Below are 25,120 nucleotides of genomic sequence, written 5' to 3' on the forward strand. Positions count from 1 at the left end.
GTAAAGTGCTGCTCCCGCTCGTGATCTACGTACATGTTAGAATACTCCCTGGTATGTTAATCAAACAAGTGGGATGTGAACTATTTTCCAGCTCAGAAAAGTCTCAGCCTTCCGTTATTAATATGACAAAGATCCAGCTCATTTCTCTGAGGTCAGTTTGTCATTCTCTTTTATTTAGTGCCTCATCATCGGAGGAGGTCCCTGCGGCCTGCGGACAGCCATTGAGCTCGCTTTGATGGGTGCCAAGGTGGTGGTGATTGAGAAGAGAGACTCCTTCTCTAGGAACAATGTGCTGCACCTTTGGCCCTACACCATCCATGACCTGCGGGGCCTCGGGGCCAAAAAGTTCTACGGCAAATTCTGTGCCGGGGCCATAGACCACATCAGTGAGTATCTGACTGTACAGAAACCAAACAGGCTGGAGGGTTTTGCTTTTCAGTGACCTGTGATCACACAGTATCAACTTCTGTGAACCCTGATCTTCTCCTGAAATGCGCAATATTTTGTTTGACACAGGCTGAGCTTATATTAGGGTTAAAGATTATGGTCCTCCAATACTTATAGAATCTATTCTGTTTTACATTTCTTTTGGTATTTTATTGTGTCTGACTTTTCTTTTTACCTTTCTCTTTGTTTCTGTGTTTTATGGGATTTGGTTGCTATAACACTGTATTTTCTGTTTGGAGTAAGCACTCCATCCATCCATCCATCCTGTAAACACATGTGGCCACTATTGTGCAGCAGTAGTGTCTGTATTTCCTTTCTTCAACCCCTCAGTGAACTGGTATGAAATATTCAAATTTTGGATGCATGGTTATAAATCTAAATCATTGTATACTCATTTTGTGCCTCTGCATTTTTTTCTGTCCACTGGACCCTAAATGAACCAGATAATGTTTTGATTCTGGTTCAAAGAAAGGCCAAAAGATGTAGAAAGAAAAAAGGTCTTCTGTATATTTCTAGAAAATTACTTGAGAATAAAAACCACATTATAGAGGACATCAACCTGTTCTGAGTTTGATATTATTTGAGCTCTGATTCCTATTAATCCTTTCATCATAACAACTAGAGAAAAAATCTTAGCACAGGTAGAACAGAGTATCGGAGCTTGGGCTTTCCTCTCAACGGTGTCAAGACAACGTAAAACACAACACAAAGTTTGGCAGAGTTTTACACATGTATACAAACATCAGTGTGTGTCTGTGTGTCTGTTAGGCATTCAGCAGCTGCAGCTCATCCTGCTGAAAGTTGCCCTCATCGTCGCAGTTGAGTTTCACATCAATGTGGAGTTTGTCAAGCTGCTGGAACCTCCAGAGGATCAGGAAAATGAAGGTATTCATCCGCACGCTCACTTCAGTTACATGTCCAAACAGTAGAGTAACAGTGCTTTTATATTCACCGACTGACAGTTGTTTTATGACCCGCAAGCTTTGGGGAGAATGGGGAGAACAGCTGGAAGTCGTAGAACTGGGACATATAGTAGGATGAGACTGAGTTGTTTTATAATGTGTAAAGCTTGATATAAACATCTGACTGCATCCGTCAGTTTGTTGGACAGATATACCGTGTAGCTTCCTGGAGGGTCTATATTTACCCTCCTACTCCCGCGGCTTCGGCTGGCCAGGCAGCGAGGGACATCTCATCCTGCAGTATTTAATTTCCTTGACATCCACCAATAAACACAACACAAATATTGGCACTGAGCTAGTTTTTCATCATATTTAGATCAGCTTAGTGGAGACCAAGTGTATTGTTCGACTTCCATCTCAGTTATATTGCTCACATTAATACCAGTGAATAAACATTGCTTCCTTTGTTTGAGATTACATTTAAAAATGTTTTAAAGTAGCACATTGATCACAAAGCATTTAGTTTTAAACAAAACATCTGCACATTACACAGGACATTAATGCTTTGTAGCATGTACACACCACTGTAGATGACCCTCTTATCCCACATTGGACTATAAACTCTCAAGCAAGAAAATCACTCGCACAGCGTTGTCATGTGTCGTCTCTTGGGCTGTAATATCAATAAGCTGATAACAATGAGAGCCTTGCCTAAGTTTAGACACAGACTTATCCCTCGTGTTATGCTTTGACGGACTTAGCTGAGCCCTTGACATCATGGAATGCATTTTCCACATGGTGATATCACACTTCAAACTGCCAAGCTGTTACCGTGCTGCTGTCGCACGTCTGCAGCACCACACACTTGAAATGGCCAATATTTTTTCATAATTAATATATTATACAGTTTTATTTGTACAACACGCTACACTGACACTCTCCAGGCCAGTGGACTTTACAGATATGAAGCATCCTTGAAGTACATAAACATACCAACAGTCATCAATTTCATTTTCCTGCATCGCATTTATTCTATTATATCTATTTTTAGAATATGGACAGCTGTATTTGTCCTTGTTTTGCCGGCATCATAGCAAGAACAAGTCTTACTGGAAAACAGCAGCATAGAAACCCTAAACAGCAACCGTGCTTAAGTGTGCTCATTCATTCTCCTCATTCATGGTCTCTGCACTGACAAATTTAGAATTGCCTAAGCATGGCAGGTGGCAGAGTGGTGCAGGAAGGACAGACATTTTGATGGAGACTGTTGAAGTGTCCCTGAGCAAAATACCAGCCCTTATCCGCTGACATACCACAGCTGATTGTTTGGTGGAGGGGTACAGCACAAAGGGAATGTTCCTAGGATTTATATCATGTAGGGTTATACTTTTCTCACCCCTCTCACTCTTTCTCTGTCTTTGTTTCCCTCTCTCAGGGCTCGGGTGGAGGGCCGCAATCCGACCCGCCGATCACCCTGTGGCTAACTTTGAGTTTGATGTCGTGGTGGGGGCAGACGGACGCAGGAATACTCTAGAAGGTGAGAAGAAAGCAAAACAACAAAAAAAAGAAAAAGACATGATCAGTATAGATGCCTCAAGGATGTACTGTACTTTCAAAGACCTCACGACAAAGTCTCATACTAAGAAACAAGCTGTGCTCAAAGTGTTACTTTCCCACTCGAAAGTGTTAAAACCTTCTGCCACTCCCAACTTTTTCATTTCAACTTTTGACTTCTATAGTACATGTGAATATATCCGTAACTGAAACGGCCTCTTCCTGTTTTTGATGTGTATCCTATTATAACTATTAAATACATGTAATATGTAGACATGAAACCTGTTTACCATATCAACATGTTTTCTCCCTCCAACTTTGTTTTTTTTATCATTCATTCATCTGTTTGTGATATTGTGAAAATCTGTGAGGTATCATATGAAACAAAAAAGTCATTTATCAGAGTTAGGACTTAAATCAGATAAAAACCCAGCACACCTTCTGTTTACTGAACAGCTTATATATCCAAGTCATCCCACATGACTGTTTCTGGTTTCTCACTTTGAATAACTTGTACTGCATTACCTCTGTTGTGATGCTATAAATGAAACTCACCTTCTGTAAACTTATACTTGTATGAAGCCATTGATCTCTCCCAGTGGGAAAGATAACACATGAAACCACTAAAAGCACTGTACATAAATAGAGCAGAGTCGGGGCTCAGCGCAGCAGCAGCAGCAGCAGCTGATGCATGCATGTTGGACTCTCTCCATCTCTTATGTCTCACTGTTTTCGGTCTCTCTCCTAAAAATGCTGTCATCTAACAACCAATTCACATCAGATGCTTATTCCTAAAAAGGGCATTTTTTGGGCCGGACGAGACGTCTAGCTCATTCTCAAATTATGAAGAAGCCTTGGGGAATGATTTTCCCCTGCAGTCAGCCTGCTTTCGTGGCATAGCTACGGTAACACAGAGTTAAATACAATCAGGTCTGCACTCTGTTGATTGTTGTTGCCTTTAAAGAGGGATGAAGTGACAGACAGAGGGAAAAAGAGTGCAGTGACTGTATGGAGAAGTTGTGACACAAGTTCAAGCCCAAGCAACCAATCCATTCTTCGTTGTCCTCCCTGCACTCACAGCTTTAGAATGAGTGACATTGTTAGTAAGACCTTCATTTACAGGTAATGCACCAGTAAAATGATGAACCTTAATTTTAGTTTATTTGACGTCTGCTTGGGGTTTTGGTTTTGTTCTTGCAGCTCTGATGGTTAATTAAGCAAACAGCATTTAGTTTTGATGATAGCATTTAATTACTGGTGCTTCTTACAATCCCCTGGCTGTATAAAGGCTAACCTTGGTAAACTGCCTCTTATCCTATAATAACTGCCTTGTAATTATGGCTTAAGGCTTCTTTTTTTCCCCTGTTTCTGTTTCATTGTCTCTCTATCTCTTTTCCCATATTTTCCCATGTCTTTATTTCTCCCAGGTTTCAAAAGGAAGGAGTTCAGGGGTAAGCTGGCAATCGCCATCACAGCCAACTTTATCAACAGGAACACCACCGCAGAGGCCAAAGTAGAAGAGATCAGCGGAGTGGCCTTCATCTTCAACCAGAAGTTCTTTCTGGACCTCAAAGAGGAGACAGGTGGGAAAGAAGCACTGTCAAACTGCCACGTTGTGCTTTTTGCTTCCATGAAGATGAAAGTCTGGGGATATCCTACAGAGTGCACTGAGTACACAGGATATACCTGATCAATAAAATTATTCTCAGGGACTTGGGTTATTGAACAGTAAGGTTGTGTTTTTGCTCTGTTTGCTCTGGCTGTAATCAGTGAGCATTACTGTATTTTTTAGGTGATCTTGGCACAGCTATATGTAATGCAGAAAAAGATATTTATGGGTTCAAGTTAGTCGCTCTTAACAACTTGAAGCAATCGCCTCGGTGGGCTGTCTTGTTGGTGGAAATTAAAAATTTGTAGCCCTATTGAAATCATATCATTTCTTGCAGGTATCGATCTGGAGAACATCGTGTACTACAAGGACAACACGCATTACTTTGTCATGACTGCCAAGAAACAGAGCCTGCTGGAAAAGGGAGTTGTCATTAATGTAAGCAAAACATATTTAGTTCAATTGTCCATATTTGAATCACCAAAACTGTTGGAGATGAAGCTTCGGAGGTCTAGAACCGAGCTAGTTGTATACATTTCAGTGTCTTCTTTATTATTTCATGCGTCGACATACAGTAGGGCTTTTCTTTGACATCTGTGCAGCATTACTCAAAAAACTCTCTATGGGAACAGATCATAAACAAATTAATTTTGGTCTGTTAGAAGTGCTAAGCTCAGACTTACCCTGTGTGAACTCCCTCTGACTGTCATGCCTCTTCAACAGGATTACATAGACATCCAGAAGCTGCTGAGCAGTGAAAATGTCAACCAGGAAGCTCTTCTGTGCTACGCCCGTGAGGCTGCTGACTTTGGCACCAACTATCAACTTCCCACGTTGGATTTTGCCATGAACCACTGTGGGCAGCCAGATGTAGCAATGTTTGACTTCACGAGCATGTATGCCTCAGAGAACGCCGCTCTGGTCAGGGAGCGATTTGGACACCAGCTACTGGTAGCACTGGTTGGCGACAGTCTGCTGGAGGTGAGAAGAAGCTAGCTGTGATCATTGTGAGTTTAGGGAGGCAGCAGTGTTTTGAGGAGCCTGACTGCCTGGGAGAAGAAGCTGTTACAGAAGCTGGCAGTCATGGCTCAGATGCTCCGGTTCCTCCTGCCAAAAGCTGCGGAGTGAGGAGAGTCAGACAGAGGAGGGAAGGGTCTGTTACAGTGCCGGCAATTGTTTGTTGATTTATGGTCCTATTCCAATACTTTATATGAGATACTCCACCTCCTCTCTCAAGGCAGATTAATTATTGTTGATGTTAGAGAGATGTTGAAGGTTTTAGCACTGACAACAGGTATTTGTCCACATTTTTCCCTTTTATTTATCCATTATATTTTATTTTAATTTTGTTAATTTGCTGCTAATTGGTTTCCAGTCTAATCACAGTATTCGCCACAGTGGTTTTTCAATACTTTAAAGTAATGTTGTTAAGTGTTGATGTTGTTTTGTGTCCCCATATATACTGACAGACACATTCATATATTTGTCATGTGTTCTTGTGTAGCCGTTCTGGCCAATGGGGACGGGTTGTGCCAGAGGCTTCCTGGCTGCCTTTGACACAGCCTGGATGGTAAAGAGCTGGGCTCAGGGGCGGACAGTTCTGGAGGTGCTGGCAGAGAGGTACACACACACACACACACACACACACACACACACACACACACACACATGTATATGTACAGTAAGTGTTATGTACTTAGATGCTGACAGTCTGAATGTGTTGTGTTTCTGCAGGGAGAGTATTTACAGGCTACTTCCACAGACAACACCAGAAAACATTGCCAAAAATTTTGAACAGTACACCATAGACCCAGGAACTCGATACCCCAACCTCAATTCCTCCTGTGTCAGGCCGCACCAGGTAAGAGGGAGTACTCACTCTGACAACACCGGATTCTTACCATCTGTCTTCAGGTGTTGGTTTCATTTTCCCTTTTCGTTCCTGTTTCAGGTGCGTCACTTGTACATCAGTGGAGAACTGAATTCCTGCTCTCTGGAGCGTGCTGCTACCATACGACGGCCTGTCAATCTCTGCAGACGTGGTATGTTTACCAGGAACTGGCAGATACCTGTGTGTTGTTATTGGGAGACATTATGTATTGAGGTTGTTTTCGGGATGTCTGTCCGTCCCATTCTTGTGAGCGCGATCTCTCAGGAGTATATGTAAGGAATTTCATTACATCTGGCTCAAACATTCAATCGACCTGATTAGAATTTGGTGGTGAAAGGTCAAAGGTCAGGGTCACTTTGACCTCACAAAACACTTTTTAGGCGATAACTCAAGAATTCATATGCTAATTACGTGAAAATGTCACACAAATGTCAGATAGAATAAAATGATGAAGTGATGACTTCATTTTATATCCAAAAGGTCAAAGGTCAACTTCACTGTGACATCATAATGTTCTGCAAAAACACTTTTCTGGCCATTATTCAACGCTGTAACTCAGGAACAAGAGGGGAGGTTGTGACCTTATTTCCTGCATCTCGACTGGTTGGTGGGGGCATACAACCACGAGGTGCTAATTCTAGTTTTTATGAGTGAATCTCTGGTTGAAAGCTTGCAAAGACTCCTACTGACTCATCTCTAGATTATCCAGGGTAGCAATCTGACCGGTTGATAGGGTTTCCTCTCCTCTGTTACTTTAAAAGGATTCTCATGTTTCTGTTCCCTCTAACCGAAGTAGTAAGGAACCAGACTTAGCTTCAGTTTAGGGAATAAGTCACTATCTGAGGTTTGTTTTTACATGTGGGTTCACTGGGAGGAGGAAGCTGTGAAAGAACAGTCGTTGGGTTGTGGTAGAAACAGTCAAATACACATATCTTTCTCTCCAAGTTCAACATTACTTTCTGTTCCTGTCTTTAAACAAAAAAAATCTCTTACATCATTTTGAAATGTATATGTATGTATGAGGCAAAAGGTAAACATGTGTCCATATTTATAACAGTTTTGTTATAGTTCTGCTGAGATCAAAGTCTAGTTAGATCTGAACTGGGAACAGTGAGGACAGAAGCTCTACATGCTGAACCGAGCTGTATGTTCGGCTGAAGCAACTTGAGTTTTTTGCCAAAGGCAGCGAGGACATACATGTTTGCACAGACGTGTGTACATACTTCAGCAACCACTCACACCATTCCTGTCAAGACCTTATTTACTGACACAGCATGTGTTGGTCCATTCATTTCATTCCCATGATAAGTTATTTGAGGATTGTTGAAAAATCTGACTTTTATTGTTTCTTTTGTAGAGTCAGAGATCAGACCGACGAGGCTTCTTACCTGGTGCCAAAAACAGACAGAGGGCTACAGGAATGTGACGATCACAGATCTGACGTCTTCTTGGCAAAGTGGCATCGCCCTCTGTGCCCTCATCCACAAGTTCAATCCCCAGCTGATGTACGTACACACTTCAGATATTCACAGTAACCCGTTAACATCACCTTATCTCTTTACAAGTATTTAATGCCTATGTACATTAACATGAAGAAACCCTATTTTTGTAACAACTGGCTGTGAGGAAAACTATTTCTTATGGGTGTGTGAAATATGCTCGGCATGGGAACAACTTGTTTATCTCTATCTTTTCTGCTGCGCTCTCTACCTCCTCCTCACAACTTGTAAAACACTTTTTTAAGTGCTGATAGATGTGAGAAAGACTTCATACATAGCTGTCCTGTAAGTGAGGCTAGCTGGTAGTATGAGGTGGAAACAGGGGAGTTTTCAGGAGTGTAGATGTACACATTTCATACATACAAACTTTTATCAGTCAAAAATGATTATTATTAAGTAGTATATAATTCTTAATAGTGCTGACCTGGAGCCGTGGGGAAAAATAACAACTCATGTAGGACTTAGTGTGCTTTGGTACCCGCTTATAGAACAACAAAATCCTCCTTAAAAAGCAGAATCTGTACCTTTAGTTTCCACTTCTTAGGGTCAGACAGCCTTGCGCAGCATGGAATTAGTCAGTGCAACTGTAGATTAGTGCATTTACAAATCTAATTATATCCTCTCACTCTTTAATTATTGCCTTCATACCTCGCCACATGCCACTACAATTTCATGTGGTCCTGTGAGTTTCCAGGAACCACTGGCGTTTTTTCCCCTTCCCTCCTCCATATGCATGCCTGTTAACAGAGCCGACTGCAGAGAGGGGAGCAGGTTCAGAGAGGAGAGAGAGAAGAAAGAGTGAGCCTTTGTATGTACAGAGTAACGCCAAAGTGTGTGTGTGCTGCTGCTGCTAGGTTACTGCTCTCTTCTTACATTATTTCTGATGGTGACTGCACACTGTCAGTGCAGGCACAGACGTCAGAGCTGTTTTCTTTTCTCCCATTAGATTAGTGTAAGAAAGACGAGTTTTTTTTTTTTCTACAGGGTTGAAAGTTGAGTGAGATAAGTTTCTGTGAAAACTCATTCCATTGCGCTGATGTAACGTGTTTTCATATCAATGTGCATATTATCTTACTCTCTGCTCACTGTCAGCCGTGTAGAGATGAGAGACTCTGTTAGGAAACAGTCTCAGTTACAAACCTCGCTGTAACTATCCTGTCTGAATATTCAGGCCATCTTCAATAGGTGTGACACTTGAGAGTCTGCATTTAAGAAACAGTATGCGCTGCACAGGATGAAATATAAATGGTGTAAAACTGTGACAGTTCAGGATAAATCACCATGAAAACTGAAACACTAATATAGCTGCACAGTAACTGCTTCACCATGACGTATTTAGCCTGAATCTTTTTTCCTTTCCTTGCCTCCGTCAGAGATTTTGATTCATTAAATGAAGAAGACCATGCTGCAAACCTCCAGCTGGCTTTTGACATCAGTGAGCGGGAATTTGGGATCCGACCTTTCACGTCTGTGAAGGAGCTGAGTGCGGGTGAGGAGCTGGATAAGACCAGGATGATCACCTACCTGTCCAAGTTCTATGAGCTCTTCCGTGGAACACCTCTACCTGCATCAGGTAATCTATTTTACTTTACTCCTCTGTACACTGTTCCACCGTACTGTACTGTGTTCTGTTCTACTCTTCTCAACTCTACATGACTCAGTCTGGAGGTCATGCTCAAATCTACTCCACTCAACTGGACTCTACTCTGCTCCGCTCTATTCTGCACTATTCTACTCTACTGAACTTTACAGTATTGGATTCAACTCAATTCTACTGTTCTATAATATTATTCTCTATTATTCTCTGCTTGGCTTTACTCAACTCAGCTTTACTGTACTCCACTCTATTCAGCTCTATTCTACTTGATTTGGCTTGACTCTACTTGACTCCATTCTACTTTCCTGGAATCCAATTTCATCTACTCTGCTTTGTTCTACTCTACTCTACTCTGCCCTTCTCTGCCCTTCTCTACTCTTCTCTACTCAACTCGACTCTGCTGTACTTGAATCCACTCTACTCTCCTCTGCTTTTCTCTACTCTTCTCTGCTCTACTCAACTCTACTTGACTCGATTCCGTTTCATTAGTTGTAGCCACTGATTCCTGTTGTTATCCTCCTCTTTGTTTCTGGTCATGTTTTATGACTAAAATATGTACAACCAACAAAAAAACCCAAAAAAAACAAAAGTTCCAGTCAAAGATATTGAATATCTTTTGGTTTCCTGTGAAAACCTAGTCATGTATAGTGGCATGAGAGGAATGTGTATTTGTACCATAGCTGTGGACTGCAGTGGTCCGAGATTCTTGACAACATGAAAACAGCTGCCTGTGTCAACACAAAAGCCATTTAATGTTCACCTATGTTGTATTATTTATCTTCTGACAACAACTTGCTCTTCTCTGAGTAATTAACTAAGCCATTATTTTTATTATGGTTACACCCCTCTTCACAAATACAGCAACTCTCTTTTTTCCAGAACATTCACATAACGTTCCTAATCTATAAGGGCATATTGCATTGATATTATCTGACATTTATGGCTAGGCACGGTGGAAAATATGAAAACTCTAATGCAGTCACGTGTTTTACTGCAGGCTCCAGAGGAGTGGATGAAAACAATGAAGATTATCCATCTAAAGAAGTCAGAAGTAATAATAATGTGCTCAATCTTGCAGTTCCCAGGAAACGGGTTCCAAAGGTAACTCCACACTGACATTTTTAAATCTGATGTACTACAACATGTTGACGTCTCTGCCTTCAGTTTCCAGTTCAAGTGGGATTCATTTTATCTACACACACATATATGTGTGTGTGTGTGTGTATATATATATATATATATATACACACAGTATATACATATTGCTGGTTTGAAACTCCTCTTCTTGGGACTCCTGCGTATTCAGCCTTGCGTTATTTCCTCACTCTCCACTTTTAGGATGAAAAGAAGTCAGACGGTACAGACCCCATTTACAAAAGGAGGCGAAAGTTCTGTTATTTGGAGGAGGTTTGTTAATAAACTGCTTTTAATTTGAAAAGTAACCACTATGTGGGACTTGCGATATACTTACTAAGATCTGTGTTCTGTCTCTCTTTAGGCCACCAATCTGTCCAGTAATGGCTCCTCAGTGCGAGAGGGGCTGGATCCTAAGGAAAATAAAGTGCGCTCAATGGCTACTCAGTTGTTGGCCAAATTTGAAAGCACACCCAGCTACACCGTCCGCAGAACACAGGTAAAAAAAAACAGCAATGTGTTTTATATGGGCCTGTAGATTTTATTCTATTCTATCTCATTGTAGTACGACTGTAGTTTTCATTGTAGTCATTTAAGGATGTGTGTAAGTGCATACATATGTATGTATATTCTTTATTTCTATATCTATTTATCTATGTATCTATCTACAGATACTGTATATACTTTTTACTATCTTTCCCAACTACAGAAAGTTAAAAGTGGCGGTTTGCCCTCTTTTTCATGGATCATAAATATGTTTTAAATTTCCCTTGTTGTGAGCTGGAGCTCCGACAGTGGTCTGCGGTTTTAATCTGACAAAACTTTCCCTTTGCTAATGTTACAAAAGTCTTCTCCTGTCTGTTATTTCCAGCGTTTAATCTTTTCAGCCTTTGCTCTTTTCATTAACTGTCTTCCTAACATTTTCTGCAAAATCTCAGTCAGACTGCGAGAGGTCGTCCCTGCTTCAATCTCTTGACCTCACTGAGAGTCTGCACAAAAAACTCAGGCCTCTGGTCCCACCTAAACCTCCTCCTGAGATGCAGGTAGTCAGAAGCAGCTAAACAACATTTAAGACACTCAAAACTGCACAAACAGTAGTATTTTTATGCTAATTCTGTCGTACCATCCCAACATACATATGTACTGTACACGAAAGCACTGAAACAAACAAACACACACAGTTGTAAGCACATTCCATACATGTACATGTTCCTCAAATACATACACCAGCCATGTGTAAAGCTCAAACAATATAATTAACCTAAAATAGGAGGAGTTTGGACATTTAACAGACCATACCGGTGGTTTTACATTCTTTAGTCATGACTGACTTAGACTCTAATTTCCTTCCAGAAACTAACTGAGTGTGTTACCGCAGTTATAGATAGCTATAAAGTTATGTAGGACCAGAAACTAGACTAATTTAGCACAAAGCAAGAAAAAAATAAAATACAAATATGAATACACAATAACACATTTCTTTAATACTGGAAACAATTTAAATTATGCCACAGGTCTGCATTAATATCTTTATTTCCAACATCCCCTTTGATTGGGAGTTTGATATAAGTAAGACTGCTCTGATGTTTGGTCAACGGTCTTATGTACGCAGATGTCGTTCCTTTATGAAGTCTTAACCTCCACTCCAGTTTTCAGTTTTAAGAGTCACCAGTGTGAGTGTTTTGATTTTTAATTACCAGACTCACATCCAACATCCCACAGAAGGTTTTTGTCTTTTTTTTCATATAGCATGAACTATGTCTGGTAATTAGCAACTAATACAATATACACTTATATAATGTTTCCCCAATACTCTTAATAATCTGAAGTCAAAACATTGTATTCATGAGCTAAACTTTTGGAAAATCATACCCACAAGGCAACCAAAAGGTAAACACGAGTGTCAAGAAGGATTATATGAATTTCATTTGAAATTTAGCTGTTGGCTCGCGAGGTCAAAGCTTTAAAAATGGTTCCTGCTCGCAAATGCATTACCATGTGATGATTTCATAACTTTGGCAAAACAATGAATATTCGCTATAATGGATTACCTATGCAAGTTGCTATTCATGCTGTGCTGGCATGACTAACGCCTGCCAGGAGGGTAAGAAATCAATCTCAAAAACTTGCACTACGCTTTGAAACTGACTGGCAGCATTGCAAAGCATTTATAATTTTTAGTTAATGGACTGAAACATATAAAACCACCTGTATGGTTCTTTAAATGATCTACATCCTGAGGGCAAAAATAACAATAAATTCAAGCTCTTCACTGTTTGGTTACGACTACAAACATACCACAGCTCACATGTGCACTACTGTATTTTATCCCTTTCAGTTTGAAGTCAGTATCAGAAAAGCAGCAGAGCAGTTAGTCCGCCTGCCACCAAAGACTCTGCCCAAACCCCAGATCCAGCCTCAGTCCCAGCATCCATTTTCCATAGTGAAGCTCAGACATGTTGATCAAACACACACTGAGACGAAGCCCCAGCCCCAGTCTGAGAGCGCAGACCCCCCTGCTTCTTCTCCCTCCTGCCACTCAGCAATCCAATTCATGTCAAGAATCCTCCAGCGCCTCAGGGAGGTGGATGAACACGTCTCTGAGGTGAATGCTATCTCCTCTGTCGTATCTTTAACTTCTTTCTTCTTCCTCTTTTCCTCTCTGTCCTCGTGCTAAACCATTGCGATTGTTGTGATTGCTCCAAAAAGGCCCCAGATAGAATGTTGATTATATATTATGCCCTGATTATACATTTAGGTTTGTGTAATGTGTAGTCAGATGGATGAAGTCAGCCCCTAATTATCCAGCCTGACAAAAATGGAAAGAGCAGGCCTACAGACCTGGCACAAGCTGAGACAGACACAGTCGGATTATTGGCCAGTCTGCGTCTGTGTGGAGCAGGTCGGCCAGAGCTAGCCTGCAAAATTGCTCACATCATCAAGTCGTTTAGTGTAGAACTAAGCGTTGTTATTGAGAATTGGTGATGTGTGTTGTTTCAAATGCTGTTTCACCTTGTTTAAAACACAGGGAACAGACAAAATAATGAAAAAGACTCCATGGAGACGGGTTATTTTACTGGTTTTAGTTGGTTAGTTTTTAATCGTGACCATGATTTATGGAACATATGAGATACCTTTCAGATGCACCTGAAATCTTAACATGAATGAATTTGTTTTTTTTCTATTCTGTTAAAAATGTTACATGATGCTTTTCGACTGTCTCCAAGACCTCTTTTATCATAGCTGACACAACTGCCATACAGTGTATGAGGTAGGCTGACAGTGTTATCATTAAAGACATAGTTTGACAAGTTAGATGAGAAGATTGAAGCCACTCTAATATCTGTCTGTTAAGTACAGAGCTGGAGCCAGGAGCTGATTAGCTTAGCATCGAATATTGGAACCAGGGGGAGACGGATAGACTGGCTTTCTATAAAGTTCAAATGTACGTCTCTGGCTTACTAAGAGGATCTGTCTCATTCGTTTAATTCATTTTTACAAAAGACAGTTTGAGACTTAAGGGAGAGTTATGAGTTATGTGCTGCAACTGCATTTTGGCCAACAACAACTGTGTGCAGTCACTTTCCATTGTGTTTTTCATGAGACGCAGTACAGAGGTGCTGTTGACTCTAGAGGTGCTGATAGGGGGGATTTTTGAACTTTGGACAGAGACAGGCTAGCCGTTTCCTCCTGCTTCCACTCTCTAGCCTAAGCTAGGCTAACCACCGTCTGCCTCCAGGTCCATACTTAACATACAGACATGAGAGCGATACTGATCCTTTAAGTCCGCTAATAACAAAGTGAATAGGGGAAGTACTCCTTCACAGCTGTATTATCAATCTGTAGATAATCTAACTTTGCACATTGCGTTCTTTTAAACTAATCTTCAATGTAATTATTATACTTTTAATCAATGTGCTATGAAATTTGACGTTGATTCACTTAAAGCCTTAGAGAATCAATATGTCACCATGTGATTTATTAATGTAGATATTTTTTGGCTGAACCGATGTACTTGTCTCAGTTTTCTGTCCCAGTACAGTATGAGTAAGCACATCAAGTGGGGTGTGAAATTAATGTAATAAGGCGGCCTTCGTTCCACACAGTGACATTATTGTTCTCCTTGCGGCAATGCACACATAACTGTCAAATCCTGCTTCTATTGGGAAAGCAGAACAAAAAGGTCTTTCATCATTTAACTGTGTAGGGCTTATTAAGTGGATATTAATCTACCTAATTATGTCTACACACAGAAAGCTCCTAATTTGTTGGTGGGAAAACTCACTGTACTGAAGAGGCAAGACTGATGGTTTTTCTTTTGTTCCTGTGCCCCGTGTCATCCTGCAGAAAAAGGCTCAGACACAGCAGACTAGAGAGTTTCACACAAAGAGTATAAAGGAAAAAGCTGTTCACCTCAGTGGGTTGTTCTCAGGAGACAGCTCTGCTGTAGTCAAGGTGATTATCTCAAGCTTGATCTGTGACCCCACCCCAGTCTTGTGTTTTGCACTAACGGCCCCTCACAGTGTGTTTATTTGCATGTTGAAACACATCATGCTTGGGATCACAAGTGTTGCATGCAGCCAATTTTATCATTCATCTATTACTTTGTACAGTGTAGATTTTTTTAGAGTTAGATATACTTAGATGCAGGAAATTCTGTCATAATAATTCAATTACTTAACTTTTTTGTTTCTTTGTTTCAGCTCATTAGTAGTAAGTAATGTGCCCTTTATGTTGCCAGTTTTTTTTCCCTCTTTTTGTGCTTTTTTATTATTTTTTTTACTGTTGTTGAGCCATACCTTAACCATGTTTTATTCTCAAATTGACAGTCTTTCACTTATCAAACTATGTCAGCAATGAATGTCAAAATCTTCATCCAGTATAATCCAGAGTTTTGTAGAATCGTCCAAAATTAAGATTGCTCTCTGGCAGCAGGATTGTTTTAATCACTTAAATATTGAGTTAAAGGACAATACTGATGGTTTTTCATGTTTTAGTGTATTTTTGTCACCAACCACGGCTTGTGTTGCACTGGCATGGGGCAAACAAAGTGTCACTCTAACATCAGCATTGTTATTATTATGCTAGATATAATGGTTTTAGATGTAGTACTGTAGATAGTATTATATTCTCTATTCTAATATGAGTATACACAGATATACACAGTATACACAGAAGTGGTTTCTGGTAGAGACAAAAAAAATTGTCTTAAAATGTTTTGGTAAAACACATTTTAGCAAGATCTCTGTTTTCCAGTGAATGTCTTAACTAAATTCAGTTACCAGTTTATTAAGTACACCATGTAACAGTTTGTCTGCCCCATTTGTATCAATGACGATAGATTCATATCTAAAACACTCAGTATAATACAATACAACTCAACAGCACCACCAACTACAACCTGTAAAATGAAATAGAATCAAAATAAAGTAGAATCAACAGCCCATGAAGTTAGGATTTGTTGCAGGGCTGTTCTAGGCTTGGGCCGATACTCAACCAATACCCTAGCTCACATCTTTGTTTCATTTTATGTAGGTGTACCTCATAAAGTGGCACAAGAGTGTGTGTTCACAATGTCATGTTTGTTCCCACATTGTATGCATCCAAAAGGCAGCACTTCCAGACAGAACTAGGGACTGTTTTAAAAAAGCTCAAACAAGCATCTTAGCCCAAGATTTACATTGTCGTCATGTATCTTCTTAATTATAATAGACAGATTTATGCGAAAGAATCAGAGCTTTGCATGAGAGCTTTGCTTCTGACTGCTGTTTCTGCCTCTTGTGCTTTTAATTAGCAGCAGTCCTCACAGAGCAGAAGTGTGTGTTCTTGTGGTGGCACTTTGTGGGTTTCTCTGCTCCACCCGTCCCAAGCAGCCCTGCTCCATCTCACCAGCCAGATGTTAGAGCAGGACTTACACAAGTTTAATATAAAGGAGCAACTCCCGCTACACAATTATGATCCATGTGTGTTTTTTTTTTTATGTTTGGATCTAATTGAATTCCTGAAGAGCAACTGGGTTTCTATTTAGAACCATGAAGCATGTAACATGGTGATTATCCCCTTTCTATAATTATCGTACTTGCTGCTTTCTGTAACTATCTTTTCCTCTTGGCTGAATGTTGGGGAGTAGTTGGAAAGGAGTCTGAGGCTGTACGCTTCAGAGTAATGATGATTCTCACAGTCTGAAAATTACCCCCCGTCACGGAGCCTCATACCTCTCGCACTCACCTCAGCTGTCACTCAAAATATCACCAAGATGATACCTGAGCACTTAGACGTTCAGGGAGTGACATTCACAAGAAAATCATTAACGCGGCTACATGCGCTCTTTATCTTGAAGACATCTTCTCACATTGTCACTCTCCCTGCCTGTAATACCTGCCTGTGTGAGTAATTCACTGAACACAACAAAAAAGAGAAAAGTAATGTTACCCAACCAAATTCATTTATCAGGTTTCATGTTGCAAACTCATTGCCATAACAGTTCAAAAAAGAAAAGCAAATGTGATGTTATTACATTTTTAACTAACATGTCATATCAACATCCTCAAAGTCGGTACAAATATTGAGCATGAAAGTTTATTCTTGAGTTAGCTATTTCCAGAACCTCACTGATATGAAGAGAAAGCTGGTATGTGGACCCTGAGGCAAGAAGAAATGATAATAATAAAGTAATAAACTTTATGAACAACACACTGTTCCTAACATAGCTACAGAGTACTACCCAGTGGAGAAGAAAAACAGAGAACAAAAGAGAGAGATAAAGACCTTATTAAACATATTAAATACTCACAAAGGATTTCTTGTAAAAGAATGCTTTGAAGAATGTTTTTTGTGAAACAAAAATAAGCCAGCAGTAGTTTAAATTCATTAGCGTATGACAGCTCTGACAGTTTCAGCAATCTTTTGTTTGCATTAAAAATATGAAGTTCTATCTGCGTTCAATTAAAGGGAATTCATCATTTAAAAGGAAGGTTAGAATCAGTGCAACATCTGTCAGCTTCAGTCATCGTCATCTGCTGTCATGATTTCATTGTTTTTCTCCATCATCACTCTGACTGTACTCTGTCTCCCAGGGCGGCTCAGTACGACGGGCCTTCCCCCCATCGGGTGACAAGTGTCACTCATGCGAGAGGCGTGTTTATATGGTGGAGCGGGTCTGTGCCGAGGGGCTCTACTTCCACAGGGAGTGTTTTCGCTGTTCGACCTGCAGCTCGGCCCTGCGACAGGGAGCGCATGCTTTCGACTCTGAACAGGGTTTGTATCTTCAAATGGCTTAAAAACAGCAAAGAAAGTTGGTTTTGCTCATATACTTTGTCCTGACATCTGCTGTAATCCTACAGGGAAATTGTACTGCAAACTTCATTTTGATCAACGTAACAATGGGACAAACCTACGGAGGAACTTCTCTCTACGCTCGGTGAGTACCTTGAACATCTATTCATCTGATTCTACCAATACCTATTGTAAGAAGTTTAACTTAAATGTCCGTCACATCCTCCGTCTTAGAATCGTTACGGAGCCGGAGTTCAGGAGCGATGTGTTGCTGATGAAGAAAGCTCCCAGTCCGGCAGCACGGCAGACCTGCAGAGTCCACCTGCAGCAGGTACCTTCAGCTCGCTCATAAGGAAAAAGCTGAGCTGGCCCCTGAGTGTGACTCGCACTGTGTGTAACGCCCCCTGGTATCTGTCCTGCCGTGTGCGTAGTACAGCACAGGCCTTCGTCGGCCACCTGAGGGACAACGCCCAGGACTATACATTACTGTATGAGCTACTGAGCATGAGCTTGCCCCTGCTGTTTGTTTTACAAGAGGTACTGCTGCAGATGTACACAGAGGCTGTGCCAGATGGGCCGAGCTCTTTCCAGCCTCTGCTGCTGTGGCTGCAGGAGCGTATCGGGCACGGGCTCATCTAGACTCTCAGCAGATATCGGCTGTTAATAGTTTCCCTAGAACATCGCTCCAAATGCCATTAAACCTGTGACTGAGGTGCACGTTAGCTGGAGTGTTCTCGTCATATTATCATTTGTAGCTGGGCACAAGCACCTTTTTAATGTTTACTTGCCGGTTATGATGATACTGTAGTTAGATTCCCTCCCAGTGTGTTGGATGTACGTTTATGCATCAGCCAAATAAGAGACACTATACACTATACTATGCAACTTTTTCCAGTTCACTACAGAGGGTTGGGACAGTTTGTCAGATGATGAAAGCTGCACCAGACACTTTTGCAGTGGTTAGATGAGGAAACTGTACACTCCCTTTTGGGTTAAAATAGTTGTTAAAATGCAAATAAGATAAAAACAGGCTACAGTCAGTGCCTTAAAGACTTGAGACTGCTGAAATGTTCAATCATCATTGCTGTAGAATTTAACCTTTTACAAAAATGGATCCTGCAGTTAAAATTTCTTAACTCAGGTTATGACTGACTCACTTGATGCACTTTATCTTTGGGAACTGCCTTGTGGAAGTAGCAGGAAACTGTCACATTAATTAAAAACCTGGTCTGATGTTAACGGTGATCACCAGCCAGGTTTTCCTTTGACTATCCATATGTGCTCCTGCCATATGTTTTCTTTTAATATATATATGCAGGTATGTGTGTTTTACACATAGGTTAACCATTTGCTCATAATCTTTTTATACTCTGATCACTCTGTTTACTTCAAGAAACTGCTTTTATTGATTTTTTGATTTTTTAATTTTTTTGATTTTTTTGATTTTTATGAATGGCACCAAAAATCTCTCATGATGTTTGATACTGTGGACTATGTGGAGTATTTATAAAGTTCTACTTTGCTGCCACCTACAGTTGACTCTCAGAACATGAAGGCAAAATGAAACACCCGGCTCCTCTCCCTGTATAAAATTATTACACAATAACTGCTTTATGAAATGTTTTCAGACTTACTGTAGACAATAGAAGCTGGTGAGCATGCTGTGATGTTTTTGAATGTGCTTGCCACTCTTGCCTTGATTTTAAAACATGCTGTTGGAAGATCAACTGCAAACCTCTCTGACTGGAAGACACACAGATGCTTCCTAATCATATACACTATCTAATGATGCTTATGAAGCACTTTAGAGTTGCTTATCGAGTGTTTTTGTTTAATTTTAAAAAAATATTTTAAAATGATATTTTGCAGAAACTTCAGGCATTGTGTCAAGTGTTTACGGCATGATATCTGGGATATGCAATATGATGTTTGTGTTTTGTTTTTTCAGCTGCCTAATATTTCATGTTGAATTACTGAATGTGCTGCATGTAATATGGACTATATGTTTTGTTTACAGTGCAGTACAGGTGGAAAAAACCTCAGTGTTTTTAAAATGCCAAAGAACTGTTTTCATACACACTGACTGGACTTGTATAATATTGAAGTTATACAACACAGCAACAGTCATGCAAACTGTAACATGTACAGCGGTGCCAACATACAAATATCTTCTTCATTATGAATGTCAGTATTTGTTTTGTTTTCATAAACATTTTCTACTTTTGTGCATTCAGCTGTTTTTATTTACATCTGTATGTTTTCTGTGTGTTTTAGATTATGTTTCTCTTTTCCTCCCATCAGCTGCAGCCTTTTATGAAGTGTGTGAGACAACTGGATGGTTAGGAGAAATGAAGTTTTAAAGGTGATCACCTGCATGGTCACATGTTTGTGTGCCATAATTGTGATGTGGCTGCCGATACTGACGATAATTAACTGACCCAAAGTATCTGATGTAGCTTAACAACATTTACAGCACTGAAATAATTGCAGGTTTTCCTTTGAAGTGACATTAAGGTTTGGCTAAACTAAACTAAATGAACTTTGTCATTGATCTTTGAGCTGTTATGGGAATGAACTTGTACTAACATAGTTTGTTTTGAGACCTTTGAATAGTTGCCCACCTCTCAGAGTTTGAATAATTAATTCATTAATGAATAATGAAGTGGAACCAAACTATCGGTGCTAGTAGAAACTGGTAAAGAAGACTTAAAATCAGGTTTTAATTCCAGCCTTTTTGTGCATGTAAGTGAAAGAATTTCTTTCAAAACACCAACTTTTTATGCAAAATCAGAAAAAATAAATAACTTTAAACCAGTAGTTAACAAAATAATCCTCTGGGGTCCGCTCAGTAGCTGTTGGTTGTAATCTTCCTCAGCAGGACTTCCAGTATGCGCTTCATGCCTCATTCTTGACCATTTTCAAGGTCAAGAATGAGGTTTCAAGCTTAAATCCAAAGCCAACATGCACGAGTAATCCTTAAAGTGCTCAGAAAAATGGAAATTTGAACATCAGCAATTCAACTTCATCTGCTGAAGAAGACATGATTGCAAGCTTAACAGTACTTAATGGACCTTGTGGTGAGTTTGTTTTGTCAGCTTCTGTTCCCAGGGTCAAGATTCAGCTGTCAAATTCAACAATCTACCAGTATGTTCTTGAATTACCTGTGTCCCTGTTACCTGATTATATGTTTTGATTTAAATGGGAACGCCACTGTTAAAAATCAGCATCAGTTGTATGAAGACTACAAGTTGACAAGGAGGGAAGAATACTGATACTGATAGGGATGATAGGATGTCACAGATATCTTTCATTCTTTGGATGGTATGACTATGAAATTAAATTGTTATTAAAATACAGTTGTGGTATTAAAAGGTGCTTTAAAAGTGAGTAAACGTTGGTAAACGCTGATGAAACCCTGTTCAAGGTCTGGAAAGCGCTTTACAGGTTTTAGTGAAATCAGTGCTTGTTGCCCTCTTCACCACCGCTGAGGAGCTCTTGAGCACAGACTGTAAAACCTCCGCCCGCTCCAGTGGAGCTGCTCAGAAGTCAGTTACACTTCCCTGATGATCTGACAATAGCGGCAACGACCCACTTTACAGGTTCAATAAGGCACCATTTAGGGAAACTGTCTGTCTGTGAGCAGGTTGACCTCTAACGTTATATTTTCATCACATAAAACATATTAGTAGCATTTCTGTGCCACCTCTTAAGTAACTTCACATGAAAAAGTACATCTGCATTGTGTCAGATACTGTTCAGGAATGCAGTTGTTATGCTCAGAGGAATGAACCTCCACTGACTTAAAAAAACAAATACAGTTACATGATTCTACTTCAAAATAAAAGTCCCTGACTCTGCAGCTCCAGTTTATACTCTGCTGAAACGTCTGTACTTCTTCAGTTATGAAGCATTCATAACTGGTGTATAAACCCCTGTTTAAAGCTCTAAACATTTAGTGGAATAAAGGTGCAATTTACTAGTGGATGAGTATATACCAACTGTATTCAGTACAGAGCCATGCAAGTTCTTGTATTCATCTCTTTCTCATCTTGTCTCATCAAGTGTAGGGTTTGATCAGGTGGTGCATATTTTGAGTCATTTTGACCTGTAATGCTCAGTACAGAACAAAATTTAAACCAGAGGTTGCTGCTTATGTATCATGCTTCACAACAGGATCACTGAGAACTAATAATCTGTCCCATGTTGTGCTGTTCCTCTGCAGCTCTAAACTTTCACAAAAAAAATTTTATGAGCAAAAGACGTGACAGGGTGATTTTCCAACAGTTTAATATAATTAAATACGTGTTTATTCCAAGTTATCTGTGAATTTCTACATGCTCTAACTCACCTTTTAAAATCTGTGTTGTTGTATTAAACATAGCATGGAGCATCATGGAGATGAACTACATAAAAATATATTTGGTTGATTATTGAATTAAATCTATAAATGTTTCCTTTTTGATAGATAAACACTTAATGCTCACCGATAGCAAACACAATATTATTCAGAATATATCACACACTGATAAACTGTGCTAAACAAGTTAATGTTTTTTCCTCTTTGTTCTGTACCTCTTAATGAATTCATCACAGCCAGTATCGGACATTACATCTCAACGATATAACATAACAACCTCAGGTTTTTGTAGTGAATGTCTCTTTCAATGACAGCACTCAGTTTCAGTTCAACCTTAATAACTATGGAGAGCAGTGTATGGTGAGCGCGTCTGCAGAAATATTCAGATTTCTTTTCCAACGTCTGTTTTTCATTCAGAAGCTGCCACGCTAGAGGGCTGTCGCTTGATCAACTCAGGACTGAGAATCAGCATTACTTTTATACGGAGCATTATTAATGATGTGATTATATAAAATGTTTATAAGTAATGGTGATTTTTTTGAAGAGTGTGTTCAGAACGTTTTCTTCTGCTCTTTAGCAATTCCTGCATTATTTTTTGTGCCGCTATATTACTTTTTAACCAATAAATGTATGTTTTGTTACTGACTCATGACTTCAGAATGATTTTAAGCTGGTTCAGGTTTATTGTCTTACCTTGACAGTAAGGAGTTACAGATTAGATGCTTATAGTTGTTTTGTTGACCAAAGCAACAGTTTTTAAATAGAATAGAATATAATTCTATATACATAAAAAATGTTTTTTTTTTTTTTTTACAGTGTAGTATTTAAAAGAAAATATCAGATAGTAAAAAACTCTCAATTCCCTAAAAAACAAAACAATAACTAACACCAGCACATCAAAGCTACTGCGCTGTCTATGGCCTGCCACAGTTGTTAAAGAAAACGCTCATAGCCACAACCTGGAAACTAAAATATTATGTTACATTTCCACAAAATGTTTTTCCAAGCTCTGAAAGATCCACTGCTTGTTTCTGTCCAACTTCACGATAGCACCATTGACATCTCATGAACAATCCCTTTCAACGTGCGATTACTGACCTCTGTTTCTCTGAGGTATAACTGGAATAAAGTCTGGTTAATAAAGTGCATAATTCTCTGTCTCCTCTTTAATGCAAAATCATATGTTGTGTTAAAAAGTGTTTAGGAATGCACTTACTGGAGGGGGCAGAGAGCAAAGCCTCCATTGACTTAAAAAAAAAAACTGCTCAGTAAAATGGAGTAAGGGTTGTATAATTGAAGTAAAAAAGTCCTTGAGTCTAAAGAGCTGGTTCATATTCTGAATGCACGTCTTTATCGCCTGGCTTGGTTAATTAAACTTTCCAGTTTTCAAGTGTCAAAGTGGATAGAAAGACTGAGAGCGACTGAGAGTCTGATGGTCGTCCTTTTTGAATTAAAAAGAGGACATTTAGATGGTTAGTATATCTGGATTATAGTTTGACTCTCACTGACTGTTAATAGGTAATTAAAGGGCAAGAACAAACTCTCCGTCTGATATTGAATGGAAGAAAGGTATAAATTCCTAATCCAACATTGTGGATGAGTATGTGCCATTTCATAAGAACCAAAGAAGTCATTCAGAGCAGGTTTAATTTTCTAATTTCTGGTTCATTCTCGAGTGCTGTAGAACTGAAGCTGTGATACTTACAGCTGGTTTCACTGTGACAAACTCAAGGTAATGTGTTCCATTCAGAAAGCATTTAATTTCAATGCAATTAAACATTTGAGTGAGACCCTTGAAAACTGCTTAAAGTTATTATATGTAACTTTTCCACATTAAAATGTCTAAAAATGACTAGAAAGATTCTGTTTTTTTGAGTGGTGTACTTACATTATACCATGTTTCCATCAATTTTCAAACCTAGAGAAATCCGTAATTTTCTGATCATACAAGGACACGATCAGTTTCATTTAGTCACCTGTCAATGGCGTCATATCCCCTTTGCACAGCATTGTGGTTATCTGACAGAAGTGGTCAAAATTGATTTATTTCATCCCGTTTTAGATATTGGTCATTTTAATTAGATATTTTAACTGGATGAAGGATTTTAGTCATCGGACCTCTACATCATAAGTTATCAGAGAAGCAAACTGTCAAACAGTGTTGGAGAAACACAGATCTTAATGTGAAACTGTTTTATTCGTGTTTTTATCTGATTTAATTACAGTCCATTTATTTTGACGAGTAGACCGCTGTGGATAATTCGACACCCATTAAAAAACTTCTTGCTGACTGCAATGATGGCAATGCTGGTGAGGACAACAACTCCCATGATCCCACACTTTCCTTATTCTTCATGAATAACTTGAAACTGATGAGAGCATTTCAGAGGTGGAAAGAGCAAAATATCTACTGAATGAATACACACTATTATTTCTTACACATTTGACAGGTTTTATTTCAATTCTCTATTTATTTTTCAAAACATTATGTAAATATTTTATGCTGTTAACGCAGAGTAGAGCAGAGATTGTTTTCTCTTTCTCTCTGAATGGATCAGTGTTTGTAATTTAAACCAGTCTGCAAGAAAAATAAGTCCCTAATCCAAACAGACACATAAAAACAGGCCTTAAACAGCCCTTATGTCACAAAACAAACTTTAAAAATGACTCAAAAAAGGACATAAACAGGATACTCTGTGCTCACATGTTCAAGCTTGTTTTAAACTGTTTCCATGCACGCTTTTAGAAATAAAGAGTGTTCTGTGTTCTGTTAGTTTTTCTATAAAATTTCTTCCACATGAAGGTCTAAATGATTCAAAGCTTTTGTAACACTGCTGCAGATAAAAGTTTGATGA

At 39.4% G+C, this 25,120-nt stretch overlaps 1 protein-coding gene across 6 annotated transcripts in view; it reads left to right on the forward strand.

Annotated features, from left to right (window-relative positions):
- The window catches only part of mical2 (microtubule associated monooxygenase, calponin and LIM domain containing 2), a 35,736-nt gene extending 12,758 nt beyond the window's left edge, over positions 1–22,978 (forward strand). Inside the window, exons 3-24 of one of the 6 annotated variants that reach the window (XM_022765319.1) lie at positions 179–386; positions 1,216–1,332; positions 2,785–2,886; positions 4,331–4,486; positions 4,850–4,950; positions 5,236–5,493; positions 6,017–6,132; positions 6,247–6,373; positions 6,464–6,554; positions 7,761–7,908; positions 9,276–9,475; positions 10,497–10,600; positions 10,838–10,906; positions 10,998–11,132; positions 11,572–11,676; positions 12,972–13,238; positions 14,981–15,088; positions 17,710–17,890; positions 17,977–18,053; positions 18,143–18,239; positions 20,183–20,270; positions 22,683–22,978. In XM_022765319.1, coding sequence (XP_022621040.1) covers positions 179–386; positions 1,216–1,332; positions 2,785–2,886; positions 4,331–4,486; positions 4,850–4,950; positions 5,236–5,493; positions 6,017–6,132; positions 6,247–6,373; positions 6,464–6,554; positions 7,761–7,908; positions 9,276–9,475; positions 10,497–10,600; positions 10,838–10,906; positions 10,998–11,132; positions 11,572–11,676; positions 12,972–13,238; positions 14,981–15,088; positions 17,710–17,890; positions 17,977–18,053; positions 18,143–18,239; positions 20,183–20,268 — 2,853 coding nt within the window. In that variant the 3' untranslated portion in view covers positions 20,269–20,270; positions 22,683–22,978. Of the gene's footprint in view, positions 1–178; positions 387–1,215; positions 1,333–2,784; positions 2,887–4,330; positions 4,487–4,849; positions 4,951–5,235; positions 5,494–6,016; positions 6,133–6,246; positions 6,374–6,463; positions 6,555–7,760; positions 7,909–9,275; positions 9,476–10,496; positions 10,601–10,837; positions 10,907–10,997; positions 11,133–11,571; positions 11,677–12,971; positions 13,239–14,980; positions 15,089–17,709; positions 17,891–17,976; positions 18,054–18,142; positions 20,138–20,182; positions 20,271–22,682 lie in introns of those variants that run through there. The other 5 variants (XM_022765321.1, XM_022765322.1, XM_022765318.1 and 2 more) reach the window with 5 other exon arrangements.
- The last annotated feature ends 2,142 nt before the right edge of the window (positions 22,979–25,120 follow it).

The sequence above is a fragment of the Seriola dumerili genome, unplaced genomic scaffold (assembly GCF_002260705.1).
Source record: "Seriola dumerili isolate Sdu_G_001 unplaced genomic scaffold, Sdu_1.0 BDQW01000674.1, whole genome shotgun sequence".
Classification (NCBI taxonomy): domain Eukaryota; kingdom Metazoa; phylum Chordata; class Actinopteri; order Carangiformes; family Carangidae; genus Seriola; species Seriola dumerili.